This window comes from Vigna radiata, chromosome 10 (assembly GCF_000741045.1).
Source record: "Vigna radiata var. radiata cultivar VC1973A chromosome 10, Vradiata_ver6, whole genome shotgun sequence".
NCBI classification, from domain to species: domain Eukaryota; kingdom Viridiplantae; phylum Streptophyta; class Magnoliopsida; order Fabales; family Fabaceae; genus Vigna; species Vigna radiata.
This window is the reverse complement of record NC_028360.1, coordinates 6,490,612-6,511,743: the sequence shown is the minus strand read 5'-3', so window position 1 is coordinate 6,511,743 and position 21,132 is coordinate 6,490,612. Positions and strand designations below refer to the sequence as shown.

Genomic DNA, 21,132 nt, shown 5'->3' with positions numbered 1-21,132 from the left:
GATTAACTGCATGATCGCCATCAAATTAATTAAGAATGTACTTTAATTAATTTGAAACTTAAACAATAATCAATTAAACAATGATCTGTGAATAACCAATGATGAATCTATTTTGGAAAAGCAGTGGAATTAGCCTGTTTCCTCATAATTGTTTTTAAGTTTTCTATTTGTTTTACAAACATCTTTATACATCCTCACTTTGGTTCATAAGCATTGCATAAGCATTCATAAGTTTCAGATATTCAAAAGCAATTTCGTGTTCGTTGGGAGACGACTTAGGGTTACTTTAGCCCTATCTACTTTCTTAAATACTACTAGGCAATACTGAAGTTGCCTTGAAAAGTAGTATAAATTTGATAGCTTCAACGACAGCTTATCAACGTAGTACCAAACTCTATTTCATACTCCCCATAAATGCCTGCCTCACTTAACAATCGAACGGTCTTATCATTTAATCAATCTCTAACAACTACACTCAGACTTCTCAAACAAGATTTGCTATACTAAGCAATCAGACACTAGTGACAAAGTAGGACAGACACAAATTGACAAACAGGAAACAAGAATATTTAGAACATAAAACACACAAACTGAACCTACCAAACTATCTAGATCAGATATTAAAAGCAATAAAAGAAAACCAGAAGCTGCTGAGATGAACTTGTGATCACAGCTAATTGATGCTAATCAATAGTGTTTCTAAGATTCACTTATCCAGATCCAATTATGTGTCAATTTAAACAATCCCACCAACCAATTTTAGATATAATGAGTCAAATAACTTCTGGACACCTAATTGGTCTCAAAAAAAAGTTTAGAAAACTTGAATAAGACACTATGAAATGATTGCAATATGTTTAACAATGAACAATGGGTAAACCATAATTTAAAACCTAAAAATTGACTCAAACAAGGAAATGCAGTTTCGGGTAACTGGTTTTAAAGACTATTCTGTTGTGATTTTCACAATGGCAACCAAATAATAGAAGATTAATAAGACAAGTAGAACAAAATGCAACATCACAGTTTAAACAACACTTAGCTCAATCACATGGTGCTCCAACCAAGGCTTTGGATATCACTTGATGGAGTTACTCCCTGACTTGGAGCATCAATTTCAAAACAAGAATACCATAAAGCTCTTTATCCTTTTGAAAACTTATCCTGCAAAACAAAGAAATAGAGTTTTTGGTCCCCACACTCTCATTTGGGTCCTTTAAGGTTAGCGACAAATTACTTTATAACAAGAATCCAAGTACATTTGCCATTAGGAACATCAAAATGTTTAATGTTACATTTTTTAGAAGTGTGCCCCTTTTTCATGCAATAAAGGCATGTGAATACATTTAAATTTCTATAACAAACAGTTCATTTTTCAACCCATACCCTACGAGTTCTCTTTACTTTAGACTTTTTATGATGATGCATGTTCTTATTTTTAACATTTCTTTTTCTAAAATCAGGTTTAGCATATAAGTTAGGTTTGGTTGCCTTTGCAAGTAAATTTTCAAGTATGTAAATATCAAACATATGACTCTTACAAGATAAGCATTCAACAAGTTGTTCATTTACATTAGATTCAGACAATTTAGTTTATAGATTACTAACTTTATTTCTTAGTATGACTTCTTCATCTAATGCATATTCATATTTAATTTTCAATTCCTTAAACTTATTTTTCAAATTTTTATGAGTAGCATCCAATTTTTCAGATTCATTTAGCAATTCAAGAAAAGCTTTTTGCAAATCAAACTCACTAGTTTCAAAGCTAGAGGAACTTACTTGGCTTGCAGTGTCATCAGTAATAACTTTCAAACACAGGTTTGCTTCTTCATCTGAAGCACTTGAGCTACATGAGTCATTATCATTCCAAGCAATGTAGACCTTCTTCTCTTTGTGAGTTTTCTTTTTCTTTCTTCCTTCACTTTTCTTGATGTTTGCACAATCAACTTTCACATGGCCTCTTTCACCACATCCATAATGTTGAGATTATTGATAGGGGGAGCACTGATTTAGCTGACCGTATAATCTCAGAGCTTCTGGTTTTTTATGATGACAACACATAATTAATAACACATGTGTATGTGTTACATGTTCATTGCTTTCATGATTATGATTATATGAGAACATGTTTGTGTTGTTTCTGTAATGATCATTGCATTTCACTATGTTATATATGAGATTTTATCTGTGAATGCGTGAGAAATGTTTTGGAAAAGAAAAACCACATGCACTTTTGTTGAACTTTAATTGTGTGACAAAACAACAGTTTTAAGTCGACTTCATTATGAAGCAAGTCGATTAAAACTCGTGGCTTTACACAAACTTTTTCAAAGTGTGTTGTGGGATTTTTTTTAAGAGGAAGTTTTTCAAAACTGTGCATTATACTGTTACAAAGTTGACTATGTGCCAAGACATTTGACTAAGTTTGTTATGTTTTGAAATTCTATTAATGTTTGACATAATCTGTTTAACAGCTATATTTTTAATTTGATTGACCAAACATTAATTGAGAATCAACTGCATTAATTGTGTAATCAATGATTTTCATTGACTGCTACTAATTAATATAATTGTCATGTTACATTCGACTCCATTAGTAGCTAAGTCAACTTGAGAGCGTCAGATTTGTGAAAAAACTATAAATAGACGTGAATTTGAATTCTCTAAGAAGCTTAGTGATTCTAACGATTTTTGTGTTTTCTTTCAGATTAAGTGATCTCTTACAAAACGTGGAAAAGCTCCAAGAATCCAAAAAGAAGATCGTGATGTTCATCTTTGGTGATTACTTGAAGGCAAGATTTGTGTGTTGTGACAGTCTGATCAATCTACACTTTGGGTGTTAATTGTGATCAGGATTCTAAATCTTTTGAAGATTGGTGTGTTGTCCTGTTGTGATTCTAAATCTTTATTCCGCTGCACATAAAAATTTTTTTACTTGCGTTCTAAGAAAGTTTTCAAAGAACATCTTTTTACGAAAAAGATTTGAAAATCTTTTTAAGAAAGTTTGCAAATTTTTCTTGAATCTGTGGACAGAGGTGTTTGGGATGCAACCTTGAACGGTCCATATGAGTCCACTCATGTTGTAAATGGAAAAGTTGTTTTAAAAAATTTTTCTGAGTGGACTAGGATGAAAACCGTAGAGCATAGTATGATGTTAAAGCCAGAAATGTAATTGCTTCTACACTAACTATGATGGAATTTTTCAGGATTTCTCAATGCAAAACAACCAAAGAAATGTGGGATGTTCAGGAGGTTACTCATGAAGGTACAAACGAAGTCAAAAGAGTCAGAAAGAATTTACTGATACAAGAATATGAATTATTCAGAATGAAGGCTGAGGAGACTATTTACGAGGTGCAGAAAAGATTCACACATATAGTCAACCACCTTAAGGCTCTAGGGAAGGTATTTGACAAGGAAGAGATCAACATTAAGATCTTGGAAAGCCTCAATAGAAGTTGGCAATCGAAGGTCACAGCTATATCTGATTCAAGGGATCTCACAAGTATGAATATGGCAACCTTGTTCAGTAAACTTAGCGAACACGAGATAGAACTTGGAAGGCTGAAAGAAGATAAAGAAATTGAAGAGAAGAATTCAATTGCCTTAAAAGCCACAAGCAGAAAGGCTTCAATGAACGCAGACTCTAAAGTTGAATCAAAGACAAAACTGGACAACAAAGAGTTGATGAGCATGGTTGATGAGCATGGTTGATGGAACCCTCTCCTAGCATAAAGCACGCAAGAAAAAACTCCAAAACAGATACACAGTGGAATGAGAATTGGTGCAGTGAAATGGATGATTCATAGAAGGTGTTTGATGAAAGTTTGGATGAAGGTGTGGTGTGTGTATGATGTCTCCAAGCTCAGATGGCCTTCCTACTAAGGAAGGAAGCTAGAGGAGAGTATCAGAATTCGAAATTCAGAGGTGACTAAGGGATATAAGAGGCTGAGCAAGCAACTCTGAAGCATTTCATTACATCCAAAAGTGAAAATATACAATGGAGAGGCCCTCTTATTTATAGGTGAAGAGGGGCCTCAAATCTAGTCCAAATTCCCTCCAAAATTCAAATGAAAGTCGAGCTTGGAGGCCAAGCTTGCTGGACCACGAAAGGCATGCTGGGTCACATAGAAAATGCATAAAAACTGTTTAGAATGCAGCTTCCCTAGCACTGAACGGCACATGACTGGTGTTGAGCGCTACCAGTGCTGCCAACTTGAAAAGCTTCCAAAATTCTGGTTGGCTGGACCATGGTTCCTAAGTTTATTGGATCCTACAAAACACATATAAGCATATTAAAAAGAATCCCTCTTAGACTTAGAGAAAGAAAATCAAGAAAGAGCTTCTAAAAGTCCTTCTCTAACTTCCCTTTCTTAGTCTTAGTTTTAGTTGGTACTTCTTTGAATGGAATGCCTTAAATGGGTTTCCATCATACCCTCCCTCTTGAAAAACGATTTGTCCTCCAATTGGGAAAATATAAAGAAGCACAACTTTGGTTTGTCACTTTCCTCCTTGATCAAAAACATATCTACAATAAGCATCAAATATATCTCCAATTAGTATCAATCCAAGAAAGAATTTTTTTTTGTGGAAGTAACTTTAGAATAAGGACTTTGTTTTATAGTTTTAAGGAAATTTGAAAGTCCTAATTCAAGAATCACTTTTCTTTTATCTTGAGTTTCTTGTATCCCTAACAGTAACAATAACTCAAGATTTAAATTGTCATATTTTGAAGAGGGTAGTATAATGAAAATTGGTGTGGCAATTAGTTTAAAAAAGAAGTTATCATGAAAAGACTTAAAGATATTTGAAGAAGAATTAAAGGATTAGAAACCTTCCCTTTTTGGTTCCCTTGTAATTGTAGGAGTAGAATTTGCCATCAGTAGTAATTACTCCTTTTCTTTCTTTTCTTTTGCTCTTCTTTCTTCTTCTTTTCTCTCTTCTTCTTTTCTTCTCTCATCTTCTTCTCTCTTCTCTTCTTCTTCTCTTTTTCTCTTCTACTTCTCTCTTTCTCTTTTCTTCTTCTATCTTTTCTCTAAATTCCTCTTCTCTCCTTTTAGTCTCTTTTTTTCTTCTCTTATCCAAGAGTTTCTCAAGTTTTTCTTTAAATTCAATTTCCCTACGAGATAAACCATCTAGACCTTTCATAAATGTTTTTCCCTCTTGAATGAGGTGTCCCATTAATTCTAGGTCTCTCTTGGCTGAAAAAGGAACAAAATTTCTTCTCATGCAAGCTCTTAGTTCATACCAATCATGAATGGAGGATTTTTTACCTTTCTTAACACTATATTGTCTTTTATTCCACCACTCACTTGCATGCTCTTCTAACCTAGAGAGATATATGCCAAGAACATGAGATTCACTCTCTCTAGAAAGAAAAATGGATCCATAGGTTCTAGACTCACTTTTGTTAACAATGAATGGATGCATCTTATCAATTTCTTTTTCCCAAGCTAGATATGTTAAAACATTAATTTCCTTATCAAAGAATGGAATATCTTTCTTGGCTTGGTTTTACCTTTCATCCTTCCTTCTTTCTTTTTGCTCACCCTCATTTTATTTTTCATGTATTGGGCAAACAAGTCCCTAAGCTCACTCATTTCTATTTCTTTCTTAGTGATCATGATTTCCTCAAACATCTTTTAATTTCAAAAGTGGATTCTTAGTTTGGAAAGGTTTAAGATTTTGCCAAGAGACAATTTCCAGGTAAGACAGGTGAGTCAAAGGCCGCTTAAATACCGAGTCTTAACTAGCCAGAATGTCTAAGACTACTTAGATGACCATTTTCAAAGTAAGATTCACTATTGAAATTAAAAATGGACTCAAACAAACAAAAAGAAGGATAAAACACCTAGACTTATAATTTTCGGACTTCTAATAGAACAAAAGCCTAAATCGTGAAAATAAAACAAAGGAAATCCTAGGTGAGGCTTGTAGCTTTGGCTAACAAGACACACTCACCGTCTACTATCAAAGCAAGCAAAGAAAATTGCCAAGAGTGGAGAGAGCACCAAGGACTCTTCCAAACACTTGGTCTTAATGTCCTTTTACAAGAAAACAAATGAAAACTAAAATGGAAACAGATTACAAGTTCTAAAACTCAAATAGGATCAAGTTAAACTACTCTACTACTCCATGTATGCACTGATTTGAAGCTCGTTTCAGCTGCTTCCTTGGTTGAATTGTCCCTTCAATCTTTATATCTTTGCTGTTTCAACCTTGTATACCAGAACTAGACATTGCAGGAAGTAATTTCTACTGTTAGCTTCGAGAACAGCTTGTAGTCTGCACTTAAGATGCCATCAGATGGAAGCTTGATGACCTGTACATTGCCTAGCTCAAAGGTCTTATAAAACTGTTGCTGCTGGATTAAATAATTTGTTCCAAGTCAAATCTACGCAGCTGCAATATACCACAATCCAATAGATACAACAAGGCTGGCACGTGCAACTGAAATTTCAATTCAGCAAAGATGAGTATATGAGCCTAAGTGCAGCAACTCATGTTCTAAAATTGAATTTGATGTTGTCTTACTGCTGCATAAAACTTTGTTGTGTCAGCTTTCAAAAACAAATTTTGCACAAGCAACAAGATCACCAATTCAATAGTGTCAAACAGCATGTAATACAAAGAGTGTTTTCCTAATTAATCACAATTAATGAACCAAAATGGCCACAACATATAACTAAATTAGGCAGAACCAGAAAACCAAATGGATTTAGCTTTTGCAAACACATATTTATCCAATCATTGCTGCATTGGTGCAGTCAGTATAATTCTCCTTTCGATCAGCTTCAAAATTGCCCTAAGCTGCTTAATCAAGACATAGAAAAGTGTTAGATTTAATGACAGTAGTCATTATTTCAGATTAACTGGAACAATCAGCAGCTTAAAACCGGTCACTTATTTTCTCAACAAAGGTAACTTGGCTTTAGATGCAACCACGCCAATCTCACTTATGAACTGGTTTAAGTTGTTGGCTCTCCTCTACCAAGTTTCTTTTGAGTTCCAAACACTCAATCTCCCATTCACTTTGGTATGGAACTGGTCTCTCAAAATTTGGCTATAGGAATTGCCAATTTTCACACTTTTGCTTACTGGACAGCACCTTTGAATTCACAAATTCAGGTTTCTCTCCACTTCCTAAGATGCTACCTTGGTAGGGAAAGGGTTCTGTAACTTGAATGCTCCAATTGGACTTCACAACACCATTGAAATCAGCCAACACAGTCACCAAACAGAACATTTACTGCACCAGATTTTTGCACCAAAAAGTGGTTCTAGAATTGACACTTAAGAAGCCAAAAATCTTAAAAGCAATGAAAAATGTGTAGAAATCAAGGAGGCACACAAAATGGATCCTAAGAAAGGTGCTAGAACGGATTCAACAAGCAAAGAAATCAAAATCGCAGATCAAAACACATGTAGAATCAAACTGTTCGATATTTTGCAAAGTGTTTGATAAAATGCCCCAATGAATTTCACATTTTGAATTTTTAACTTTCAAGGCTTGTACACTGGATTGCACGGTTCTATAAGCTTTTTAAGACTTGATTATACTTATTTTGATCATTTAATTTCAATCTAAACACTGAACCAGCTTTTTCCACAATCCAGAAATGAATTTGAACAAGAAATACCAAAACAGTGGCTGGAAAGTGTTTTCTGCACCAGAAAAAGTGGACTGAAATGGTGGTTTTAAACCCAAAAACGAGTGGAAGTGATTCAACAGATTAGGTGAGAGACCAAACAACTTTGCTTGATTATTTTAAGTGTGTTCAAACTCTTAAGCAACTCAAAAATTGTTTAAAACTCAAAATCACTGGTTCACTTCCATTTTAAACCAAAAATTGATGGTTTCAAATGCAAATCTGCATATATGCCGATTTTTGACCAAATGAACAGTATAAGCAACTTTAAATCATCAATTAAGACTTGCTCCAGCTTTCCAAAAGCATGAAAACAGCAAACTCTGAAAGTCACCCATGCTATATCAATTTATGCAGTAAAACACATCAATTAACCAACCAAATTCAGTTTTCCATGGATTCAAAGTTGGACAGCAGAGAAAATGACTCAAGGAAGTGTCATTATACAGAACTAAGCGAGATTTACAATGCTTAGTATGATTAAACTAAAAATAGACCAAACAAGAGGTGATAGCACGATGAAAAGCTAGAATAAAGCTGAAACAGTCAAGATGCTAGTGATTTTGAGCAACCAAGCTATGCATATTGCATTTTATTTCTTGTTATGGTCTGCTACACTTTTAGCATCATTCAACAACACTAAAAAATGTTGTAACAAGCTTCAGAATCAACAAAAACCAGCTGAAAACAAATTCACGAATTTAAACCAGAATTGACATTTTTGTGCAGATTTTGAAACCAAAATCAAGTTCTAGTGCTTTAGCTCATATCACCAAGGCTAGAACATGTTTTCATTGCCTCATATGGTTGATATATGGCTACACTTGCATCTAAACTCACTTAAAATCGAAAGTCAAAGCTGAAACGGATTAAACTTGACCAAAACAAAAACAACACTGCATCAAAACATGCACATGACTTATGACAAACTGAAATTGAAAATTAAGGCTGAAATAGACTCAAGCAAATGGAATTCACCGATTAAAATGAAAGACAAACATGCTCACACACTAGAAACACAAAATTAGAACTGGAAACACTGAATCAAGCACAAAAATAGAAACAAAAACAGCACCAGAATGCTATAACAGCAGCAAAACAGAAACAAGAAAACAGAAACAAAGTGACAACAGAATGTAAAAATGAAGTGCAAAGATGGAGGAATAGCTTAGCTCTTGGTGCGTGGACGACCTAAGCTCAATATATCACTTGATGGAACCCTCTCCTAGCATAAAGCAAGCAAAAAGAAGCTCCAAAACAGATACACAACGGAATGAGAATTGGTGCAGTGAAATGGATGATTCACAGAAGGTGTTTGATGAAAGTTTGGATGAAGGTATGGTGTGTCTATGATGTCTCCAAGCTCAGATGGCCTTCCTACTAAGGAAGGAAGCTAGAGGAGAGTATCTGAATTCGAAATTCAAAGGTGACTAAGGGATATAAGAGGCTAAGCAAGCAATTCTGCAACATTTCATTACATCCAAAACTGAAAATATACAATGGAGAGACCCTCTTATTTATAGGTGAAGAGGGGCCTCAAATCTGGTCCAAATTCCCTCCAAAATTCAAATGAAAGTCAAGCTTGGAGGTCAAGCTAGCTGGACCACGGAAGGCATGTTGGGTCACATGGAAAATGCATCAAAAATGTGTAGAATGCGGCTCTGCTAGTGCTGAGCAGCACATGACTGGCGCTGAGCGCTACCAGTGCTGCCAACTTGAAAAGCTTCCAAAATTCTGGTTGGCTGATCCATGGTTCCTGACTTTATTGGATCCTACAAAACACATATAAGCATATTAAAAAGAATTCCTCTAAGACTTAGAGAAAGAAAATCAAGAAAGAGCTTCTAAAAGTCCTTCTCCAACTTCTCTTTCTTAGCCTTAGTTTTAGTCGGTACTCCTTTGAATGGAATGCTCTAAATGGGTTTCCAACAATGGTGGTAAGAAAGTTCAATCGATTCATGAAAAACAAAAGTTCATTTACTGACCATGCAAGTACTGGAAAAGGAAAGAAAGTTGCAAGAACAAATATTGTCCAGTGCTATGAACGTGGAAAGGAAGGACATATTAAACCTGAATGTCTAGACCTGAAAGTCAAACAAAGAGCGAGCATAAGGTTTCCTCAAGACAAGAGCAGGAAGAAGAAAAGTGCATATATTGCTTGGGAAAACAGTGATACAGATTCTTCCAGTGATGAAAATTGTGATGGTGAAGAAGAGTTTGAAAACGAGCCAATTGAGGTCAAGTATGACATGCTGCTTGATGCTTTTCAGGAGATCCATGAAGAGGCAATGCAACTTCACTATAAGGTTAATCGACTAAACTCTGATAGAAGAGATTATGAGGATAGAATTAATAATTTGTTGGACGATAATGAGAAACTGCAAAAGGAATTATGATAAACTGATGAAGCGGTGATGGAGAAAAGTGGAATGAAGGTAGAGATTTGGGTGCTGAAATGTGAAGCGAATGGGTGGAGAAATGCTAGGAATGGAGCCTAGCTAGGGAGAGAGGCTAGAGGAAACTCTCAAGCTCTCTCTCGGTGACCTTCAAGCAAGAAGATAATTCTGGAATAAATCAACAAAAATCAATCTTCATTTAATTCGAAGGTATCATTTACAAGCAATGGTGCAAGCTATTTAAAGGAGAAACAAAGCTCCTGGTTCACGCCTATTTAGCTAACGTTAACTATGATGCAATGGAGCAAGTGCTAGTTGTGTAAGGGTGAAGAAACGTGAATGGCTACGTGGCCAACAAGCAAGAAGCTGGTGAAGAAACGTGAGCAGCAGCTGGTGCATTTATTGGCGCTGGGTGCAAGCCCTCATCCGTTGAGCGCTAGGCTTTCTTCAACTTCAACCAAGCTGCTGGTTGGAATGTGACTCATGTGGGCTTCCAAAGCAACTTGCTGGACAGTTAGACAATGCCTTTATGCATCCAAGTTAAGATTTCAACATTCCTCCAAGTGAAGATTTGGCTTGCTTATTCATTCTTGATGTTTCCTTTCCCTTGATTTATCAAGTTTCTTGGCTAGTTGATCCATGATCTCCTAGCTTTATTAGACCTACAACACACATATAAACATATTAAAGAGAATCCTTCTAAGACTTAGAGAAAGAAAATCAAGAAAGTGTCTTCAATAGTCTTTCTTTAATTCTCTTTCTTAGCCTTAGCTTAGTTAGTACTCCTTTGAATGGAATGCCCTAAATGGGTTTTCATAATACCCTCCCTCTTGAATCCTAGGCTTTTTTCTGCAATCAAAGTCTTTAACCACAAGCAATTAGGCTCAAAGTGTTGTCTGGTTCAATTTTGCCACAAAAATGACTCACAATTTGGTCGTTTGAGACACGAAATATCACGGCAGTGGCTCTAGCTCAAAACTAACCACTTTAACAATCTTGTTTGGTGATTTAAACATGTTCAAACTTTGAATTGGCTCAAATCCAAACTATTACTCAAAAACACCTTGCCACTTCCCAATTTTGATTCAAAATTGATGGTTTAGTATACTATTCTGCACTTAGACCATTATATCACTAATTGAACTCTGCTAGAAACTTTTAAACATTATTTTAGACTTGCTCAAACTATCACACAGCCTAGAAATTCTAGCATTCAAAATCTGACTTTGTTATGACCAAAAATGTAGAAAAATCACTTCACCACACCACCAAAACTGAGTTTAAAAGATTCAATGGACTAGGCAATGTTAAAAGTGACTTTAGAATGTGTAACTACACAAGACCAAGATGGAAAACAGCAGCTAGGTGGAGTTAAACTCAAATTAAACTCACACACAACTCAAATAGCACGGTGCAAAGCTGAAATCTGAAATCTGAAATTCAACACTGCATTATGTTTCTGGTTTAGGCACCTAAGCTATCCATATGCATTTCATTGCTCAATTGGTGTACCTATCCTTTCACAACAGCATGTGTCATTCCAACTAATACAAAACTAATTGAAATCAAATTTTAACTTAACAAAAAAATCAATTGAAGCAGATTCAAACAAATTTCTTATTAACTCAGAATTGCTTCCAACAAATAAAATTGACTACAAATTCACATGAGCAGCACTATGCTTCTGGCTAATATATCGCCAAGGCTAGATTCAACATCTCATGGCCTTTATTTGGTTGGTAATTGCACCAACAACTGTATGAAACACTTACTTGTGAATTTAAAAGCAAAACAACCAGATTTCACAAACAAATAAAAACTGCATCAAACATAGTTTGAGCATATGACCAAAACAAACAAGAAAATGGAATTAAGCAGAGGGATGACTCAAATGAATAGATTACACCGATTAAAATGTATAAAAGAAATAAAAACAAACATCAGATGCAATGAAACAGTGTTGCACATCAGATTTGATCGAATAAATGAATGGAAGAACAACTAAACAATGGAATAAACCGAATGACAAAATAGAATAAGTGAAACAAAATGGAATGAAGAAACACTTAGCTCAAACAGTGTGTCGAACCTAAGCTCTGACTACCATATGATGGAAGAATGATCCAGCTGATTCTGGTGTGGAAGCTATCAACCAGATCTTCTTCTTCTTCGAACGGATATGGACGTAGCTGCTTCTATTTTCACAAGTGAATATGACCGATGCAAGCAGTTGGTTACATGAATGAATGGATGAAAGAACGCAGCTGAATGAAGAAAGATTGAAAGAGTATGTGTGTTTGGTGGAATGAAGACGTAAGAAATCAAGAAGAAATTGAAGCAACACTCCAATCGGTGGTGATAAACTGATGAAACGGTGATAGAGAAAAGTGGAATGAAGGTAGAGATTTGGGTGCTGAAATGTGATGCGGATGGGTGGAGAAATGCTAGGAATTGAGCCTAGCTAGGGAGAGAGGCTAGAGGAAACTCTCAATCTCTCTTAGTGACCTTCAAGCAAGAAGATAATTCTGGAATAAATCAACAGAAATCAATCTTCATTTAATTCAAAGGTGTCGTTTACAAGCAATGGTGCAAGCTATTTAAAGGAGAAACAAAGCTCCTGGTTCACGCCTATTTAGCTAACATTAACGCCTATTTAGCTAACGTTAACTATGATGCAATGGAGCAAGTGCTAGATGTGCAAGTGTGAAGAAACGTGAGTGGCTACATGGCCAACAAGCAAGAAGCTGGTGAAGAAACGTGAGCAGAAGCTGGTGCATTTGTTAACGCTGGGCGCAAGCCCTCATCCACTGAGCGCTAGGGTTTCTTCAACTTCAACCAAGCTGCTGGTTGGAATCATGTGGGCTTCCAAAGCAGCTTTTTGGACGGCTAGACAATGCCTTTATGCATCCAAGTGAAGATTCCAACATTCCTCCAAGTGAAGATTTGGCTTGCTTCTTCATTCTTGATGTTTCCTTTACCTTGATTTATCAAGCTTCTTGGCTATTTGCTCCATGATATCCTAGTTTTATTACACCTACAAAACACATGTAATCATATTAAAGAGAATCCTCCTAAGACTTAGAGAAAGAAAATCAAGAAAATGCCTTTTAATAATCTTTCTTTACTTTCTTTTCTTAGCCTTAGTTTTAGTTGGTACTCCTTTGAGTGGAATGTCCTAAATGGGTTTCCACCAATAACTCATTCATTCATACTCCTCCACTGGATATCATCATCCACCAATCCTTTCACTTTTATTTTATCATGTGTTTCACCCCATTCATGGAGGACTAGGCTTCTAGGGCTATTCCATTGGAATTTTATTATGGATTTTGAGATTAAGTTGAATTAATGAATTTGATTCTTTTGATTATTTATTTGAGTTATTCTTCTTCTATTTCTTTCATCTCTTAATCATATTAAAATCAATGATTTTTGCATCATAAGGTGTTTGAATCTACATGCATATTAAACATATGAGTTCAAGGGTTTCAAGGTTTGATTGAGAATCTACTTTGATTAAATTTAGGAACTTTCATATGATTAAATGGATTTTTGCTATTAATTGAGAATGTACTTTGATTGGTTGTAATAATTTCAACTATAATTAATTTAGAATTTACTTTGATTAATTAGCTTTTAATTTGGTTAGAAGATTTAAGAATAAACATGATTAAACACAATAGGATTTGATTGAGAATGTACTTTGATTGAATTCATTGTGAATAATCTAGAAAGGTCTTACATTTGATTAAGAATCTACTTTGGTTAATTGCATGATCAGCCTCAAATTAATTAAGAATTTACTTTAGTTAATTTGAAACTTGAGCTATAATCAATTGAACAATTACCTTTGGATAACTGATGATGAATCTATCTTGGAAAAGTGGTGAAATTAACCTATTTCTTCATAATTGTTTCTAAGTTTCCTATTTTTTCTTCAAACATTCTACAAAAATTAACTTCATTAGCATAATTTCTCACTTTTATTCTTGAGTATTGCATAACATTCATAAAAGTCAAATATTGAAAAGTAATTTTGTATTCATTGGGAGACAACTCACGGTTACTTTAACCCTATCTACTTTCTTGAATACTACTTGGCAATACTAAAGTTGCCTTGAAAAGTAGTACTAATTTGATAGCTTCAACGACAATGTATCACTAAGCCATGATATGACGCATCACAAAAGACTTCAAAAGATCTGCTTGCGTCCAAAATCACCAACACTGGTGTGTTAGTCAATATTTTCTTCAACTCTCAAAAAATTTCCTCACTTTTATCTGTCTATGAAAAAGGCTAATCTTTTCTGGTCAACTACGTTAAAGGTGCCACTAACTTGGAAAATCCTTCAATGCACCTTTTGTAGTAACCAACCAAACCTACGAAGCTTCTTATCTCAATCACAGATTTTGAACACTTCCTCTCCAACACTATATTCACCTTTGCAGGATCTGCTGATATACCTTGGGCTGATATAACATGTCCTAAAAATTGCACTTCTTTAATCTAGAATTCACATTTAGACAACTTAGCATACAAATGTTTCTCCCTCAAGACACCAAGCACTATCCTCATATGCTCTTGATGCTCTTCATAAGATCTAGAGTAGATAAGTATGTCATCTATAAAGACCACCACAAACTTATCTAAAAAGGGCCTAAAGATTCTGTTCATATAATGCATGAACAAGGAAGGAGCATTAGTCACACTGAATCGCATAATCACATACTCATAATGCCTTACCGGGATCTAAAGGTGGTTTTTTGCACATCTTCAGGTTTGACCAATATTTGATGATACCCCAATCTGAAATCAATGTTAGAAAATACCACTGCCACATGCAACTAGTCCATTAGATCATCTATCCGCGACAAAGGATATTTATTCTTGATGGTCAACTTATTTAACTGTGTGTAGTCCACACAAAACCTCGAAGTACTGTACTTTTTCTTCATCAATAATATTGGTGCTCCCCAAGGCAACATACTAGGTCAGATAAGCTATTTTTCAAACAACTCCTCCATCTGCTTATTTAACTGAGCTAGCTTAGCTAGAGCCATAAGGTAAGGAGCTATTAATACTCATCCTACTCTAGGCACCAAATCAATTGAGAACTTAACATCTCTCTTAAGAGGCAAACCAGACACCTTATTAGGAAAGACATAAACAAACTCCTTCATAATGAGAATCTTTGTTTTCTTTTCACCTTCCTCTACCACCAGATGAGTTAAGATGACAAAGAATAAAGAACCTTTCTTAACCTCCTTAATAATCTGACGTGAAGACACCAACTTAACTTCTTCTAGACTTGGAAACAAAAACTTCTTCCGATTGCAATCAATAAGAATATGATTGGCAAATCCATCCCTAAGATTACATCTAACCCTTTCAGGTGTAGACATATCAAATTGAATTTAAAGATACAACCTTCTACTATACGACCTTCGTTGCCCCACTGTTCGCTTCCCTTCCCTCCATGTTGTCCTGATTAACCTTACTGGATGTCAGGCAGGTCCTAGTCACCCCTTATTCAACCATGCTCGGTCCGTCCACATGATTATTGTCCTTTGAGGGGGACGAAATTAGAGATACCGAGTGTTGAGTGGACTGCTCCCCCAAGCGGTTGCATGCTCCGCCCCGAGCGCGGCAATCTTGGCCTCGTGTTTTTGTTGCATCTACGCTTGCGTCTGTGCTTGTATTTCCCTTATCAACTCCATCAGATCCTACTAGTCTCCTATATTTCTCATGGTCACCATTGGGTTTCTTCACTGGTTCTCGAGCCCCACAGTGGACGCCAAAATGTTTCAATATGTAAGGTCGAGAACTACACCTTCATAATTTGATCCAGTCACCTCTCTTAGCTTCGTTTTTATTTTTCTTATGTCTTATCGAGTATTCTTTTGTAGAGTCCAAATTTGAGTGGTAGGTACCTGCTAAAGGCACTCTAACACTTAAGTTAGTTTTCAATTACCGATCAGTTATCACAGTTAAGTCTTAAATGTCCAATAAATGCAACTACCTACCTATTTACCTTACCTCTATATTTATAGGTTTCAAAGTGAACTTTTGATTAGAACTGGTCCAATTGCGGTCCATATTCATCTAAGTATGTTTTTACCTTATTAATCAAAAAATGAGATCCTTGGACCGAACTGTCACAGAGTTGGGTGCTCAACCGTTCGATTTACCTAATTGTGGTTTTTCCCGAAATTAACTTCCTATGGGATTGATGAACTTGTAAGCAGTATACAATATTGATTTAAACCTTTTTTTGTCCCTAAGTTAAGTTTTGATATTCAGTTTAGTTCCCGCTTTTAAAAATGTCAACTTTTAGTCCCTATGATATGAAAAATGTATCAAATCAGTCCTATTCGTTAACAAATCACAAGTTTTTCATTAAGTGATTTGTTGTTCATAACACCTTCCGTTTACAAATCACAAATTATTGGATACCTAGGTATGAAAATTTGTGATTTATTGTTCATTAAGTGCTGTCATGAGGACTGATTTGATAGGGACTAAAGGTTGATATTTTTAAAAGCGGGAACTAAACTGAACATCAGAACTTAATTTAGGGACAAAAAAGATTTAAACCTACAATATTTAAGATAATACTTAATTAGTTGATACTATACAAATATTAAACGTAACATTTTTATTAATATTTCGTTTATTATTTTAATTTTTAACCATAGATATTCTTCAATATTTTGTTAAATTTGATTTTTTGGAAAACTTGGACCATTTTCTTTTCTTTTTTCTTTAACTTTCAGTTGCATGCTTATATGTTTCTCTATTCATTCTCTTCTTAAATTCTTATATCTGATTTTTGAGCTTTCATCTATTTTACAACAAGATAATACCATATAAAAATAACAAAACATAAAACATTTATATTCAATTGAACTTTGGTATAGATTTTTTTCTATATAATGTTTTCATTATTTATAATTCGACTCTAATTGTTAATCTTTTTAATACAAAAATTGTGATTCCTCGACCAATTCTACTGGCTGTCTTGGTCGCCTTTAGTAATAGACCAGTGGGTGACTACAATTTTGGAGTTTTAGCTAATTCTAGATTTTTTTTCTTGGACTCAAAGTAAAATCCAAAGAATTATCTTAAATAGTTGGTTAAAGTAGTTGAATTTTTTGTAATTATGGTTATGATAATTTGTTATGTCAAATGAATATTAGATTGAAACTTAAAATGTCAACTTGTTTATTAGGCAATGGATAATCCAAAATTGGGTCCATGTGTGATATATGCATTATGTTTGGGGACCAAATTTGAAAATAGTTTGGAGATTTGATGGGAGGATTTGAATTTAGGCATTGAGATATTTTGACATAAAATGTACACTAATAAATTAACTATAATAGTTTATATGCATCTTTTGCTAAATATTGATTATTATGTATAATTTGGACTTTACATGAGTTAATCATTACAATTTAGGCTTGCCGGAGTGAAAATTCGGTTTTCTTTAGTATTGTAACTCGATTGAGATAATTATGCAAAATTCCAAATTTTATATAATTTTTTAGTGAATTTTATTCTAAGATCAATATCACTTTTAGATTGAGATATAAGATCATATTTAGACTAAATTTTTCCAACAAATGTCAATTCGTTGGATGTATTTGATTAGAAATTTGAACTAGAACCTGAATTAGACAACATTTACAAATTGAAAATTTGTTGGATATATTTGATTATGTTCAATAAGAACATCGTGTTTAGTTTATTTACATGATTCCAAGTTTATTATAAATAATGTGTCTTTGTTAAATATGAATAATGATATTTCATATAATAACTATAAATGATGGATTATATGCTGGTTTGAATAGTTTTACCAATAAAATAATTAAAAAAACATTAACTACTTTCTGTTTTAATATATGTTAAAAGATATATTTTATATTGATATAACTTTTATGAATAAGACATCAAATATTTTAATTATACATAATCACAGAAAAAGAACTATCATTCAATTATAAAATTTTACCACTTTATGATAAAATTTGACTAAATCAAAGTTTTGGCCTCTTATGTTTGATTTACGATTTCGATTTCTTTATTTCTCGGTGACTTTAATGTAAATTTTACATGCATTTAAATTTTATATTTAAATTAATTAAAATACTTTTAATTCCTTAAATTAACATGATAAATTAATGATTTTCAATTTGAAGTTTTTTAAAACTTGACTCTGAAACATTAAAAATTACAACCACAGACTACAAATTAAATAAAACCTAGGCTAATTCAAATTAACTAATTTATAAAAAAAAAAAATTACAAAAATTAAGACTCTAATTTTACAAAAAAAAAAATGAAATTATTAATTAATACATAAATAAGTTTAAAAATTCCAATAGTCATATTTATGACATGAGTAATAATAACTTTGAAAGCTACCACTCCTTATTGTTTCATCTCTTACTTTCAGAACAAAACGCACTTCTCTCACTCTGCCACTACGGTGGCAAACTCAGACCCAACCCAAACACTCAATTATCTTCCTCCTCCGCCACTTCCACCGCCGCTAAATGGAGGCCGTCGGTTCCAGACTCAGCCGGGCTTCCTCTCGCTACGGTGCTTCTACCGTCTTCACTGGCCCTGTCAGGAAGTGGAAGAAGAAGTGGGTCCACGTCACTCCGTCTTCCTCAGTCAGCAACACCACCGCCACAACTAACAACAACGGTCACTCTCATGCCAATTCCAACTCTTCTTCTCGCCTCCTCCTCCGCCGCTGGACTCCCACCACCGCCGATGACGCGGCCGGTGTCTCGGACGAGCCTCCCAGGAGGAAGTTCCGTTATACCCCTGTATGTCTCTCTCTGTCGTTGTCCCTTTTTTGTTTTCCCTTTACCATTTTTGGGTAAATATTTAACTGGGCTTTTGTTTTGTGTGAAAAGTTTCGATTTATTGTTTATGTTCCTGCGTTTTGGTGATAAGGTGTAGTGTCTAGGTGGGTTTGGGATTTTTCTGTGGATTGAAAAGTGTTGGGTTGGTTAGTTTGTTTGCATGTTACATTAGTTGGGATTTGGGTTTGTGAGAAAGATGGTTTGCTCGCTGCTTTATCAGTGATTATAGGGGGTACTGATGTATGCCAAGAGAGAAAACAGAGAAGATTGATGAGAAAATAGAGATTGATAATTGTTTTTGAGTTTTTGTTTAGTCCCAATTCGTTCTAGAAAACTTGATTTTGGTTTATTTACTCACAAATTTATGAATTTAGTTCTCTAAACTTTTGAAAAAAAAAAAAAAGTATAAATTTCGTCCTTAGCCATGTTTAAATTTAATATTTAGTGATGAATTTTGATTGTTATAAAGTTGGAAAAGAGATTAAATTCACATATATTTTGTAGCTAGCGTGCAAATTTTATTCTTTTGAAAGTATAGGAATCCAAATAAAGTTTGACCGAAATTAATGAGATAAAAAAACTCATTAAGTTTTATCTGGATGAAGAGAAAATGAGAAAGATGAGTTAAGTTTTACAAGTCTTGTCTCTATGGGAGACACAGTTATAGAGATGACAGGGTCGTTCAATTTGTGCATTATGTATGTGTTTCTTCATTATTTTTTGGTGTATCATGGTTTCTGTGAAATGAGTTCTTCTCATCATGACTGAAGGTTCGTCAATTCCATGGTGCAGATTGCAGTGCTAGAAGAACAGAAAAGGATGATGGTTGTAAAGAAAGAAAATGAACCCGCAACTGGGAGTGACCAATCGGCAGTTAAACAGACAAATATCACTCATGAGAAGCAAGGGAAATTTAACATGAATGAAATATTAGAGGAAACCAAGGTAACAGTTTTCTGGTTTCAATTTTTGGAGTTGACATAGATTTTATGTGCTTTAGTATTGTATTCGACTTCACTCTTATCATACTGCTCTCGGATTATCCTTTACGGACTAAGTTACCTATTGACACATAATTGGTAAGATCAATCATGGGTGCTCTCAATAAATTACAATGTCATGTAAAGACTTCTATCATTTTTGCCTTCGTAATTTCCAAAACCATTTTTCCTATTCAGGTATAACACTATAATCATGGTCTGTGTTGTAATTAATAAATCATCCTAAGATCAAATAGAAGAGGAGGGCTGTGTTAGTCAATTGAGATGATGACAATTGATGACCTTATCTTTGAAGATTTGGAATTTGACATGTGATTCATAAAATGCAGTATGCATTGAGTATCTCTAGCCAACTGTTGAACCCCTTAATAGTATAAAACATCAGATATTTATGATTAATAATATTAACATTGGTCTATTAACATTGGTATGTATATGAATGTATTGCAGGATTCAAACATTGTTAAATTGGATCATGGTTTGGATTTGCAAAGCAACAATGATGAAACCAGTCTGAACAGTGATACTCAATTGGAAACTAATATCTAGTAGTTGGTCCATGAACTGAGAAAACCAAGCTGTGAGGAAGCGAAGTGTTGATTGAAGAAACACTCAAGTAGTATATATGACCTTTTATCACCTTACAATCCTACCATCCTATATTGAGATGTAATGTAAGTGAGCCATAATCTTGTGTATAGTGCTGTCAGTAGCATAGGGATGATCAGTAACTAGTTTTGGTCAACAAAGGATGATCAGTAATATTTGATGATGGATCATATGCATAATGTGATGCTTACTATTACTATGTCTTGCCTTAATTGTGTTGTTTTGTAGGTTTTCAAAATTCATAACTGTGGAGGACAAAATCTAGATGCAATTTCTCTATATAATTGAAATTAGAGTTACATAGGTAATATGTGTGATAAAAGTTTGTATTAACACAAACATATATTACTGAAACCCTTGGTAAAAAAAGGGAAATGAGAAACTTTCACAATAAAAAAGAAAAGAGTAATAAATATTTACTAAGAATAAATTTCTTTTGTTAGTATTTGAATAATTTTATGTAAGCAACCTTAATACACCGACTACAAAGATGATTTTACACCACCATCTAACTAAATAACATCTGAATAATGAGTTTTGAAATAATTGTAAAAAAAGAGAAAAAAAAAAAACTGCACCGAGGAATGAGTGATTTGT

At 34.3% G+C, this 21,132-nt stretch overlaps 1 protein-coding gene across 1 annotated transcript; it reads left to right on the top strand.

The window, feature by feature from the left end:
- The first annotated feature begins 18,470 nt into the window (after positions 1 to 18,470).
- On the top strand, positions 18,471 to 20,740 carry LOC106775409. Its single transcript, XM_014662533.2, has 3 exons — positions 18,471 to 18,886; positions 19,718 to 19,870; positions 20,377 to 20,740. Exons 1-3 carry the CDS (start codon positions 18,608 to 18,610, stop codon positions 20,473 to 20,475), a joined length of 531 nt encoding a protein of 176 aa, XP_014518019.1. The 5' UTR covers positions 18,471 to 18,607; the 3' UTR covers positions 20,476 to 20,740.
- The last annotated feature ends 392 nt before the right edge of the window (positions 20,741 to 21,132 follow it).

Bases quoted from the DNA above. Each gene is read 5' to 3' on its own strand.
- LOC106775409 (XM_014662533.2), top strand. From the start codon at position 18,608: ATGGAGGCCGTCGGTTCCAGACTCAGCCGGGCTTCCTCTCGCTACGGT. The intron at 18,887-19,717 runs GTATGTCTCTCT...TCCATGGTGCAG, and splicing joins GGAAGTTCCGTTATACCCCT to ATTGCAGTGCTAGAAGAACA. The intron at 19,871-20,376 runs GTAACAGTTTTC...AATGTATTGCAG, and splicing joins AAATATTAGAGGAAACCAAG to GATTCAAACATTGTTAAATT.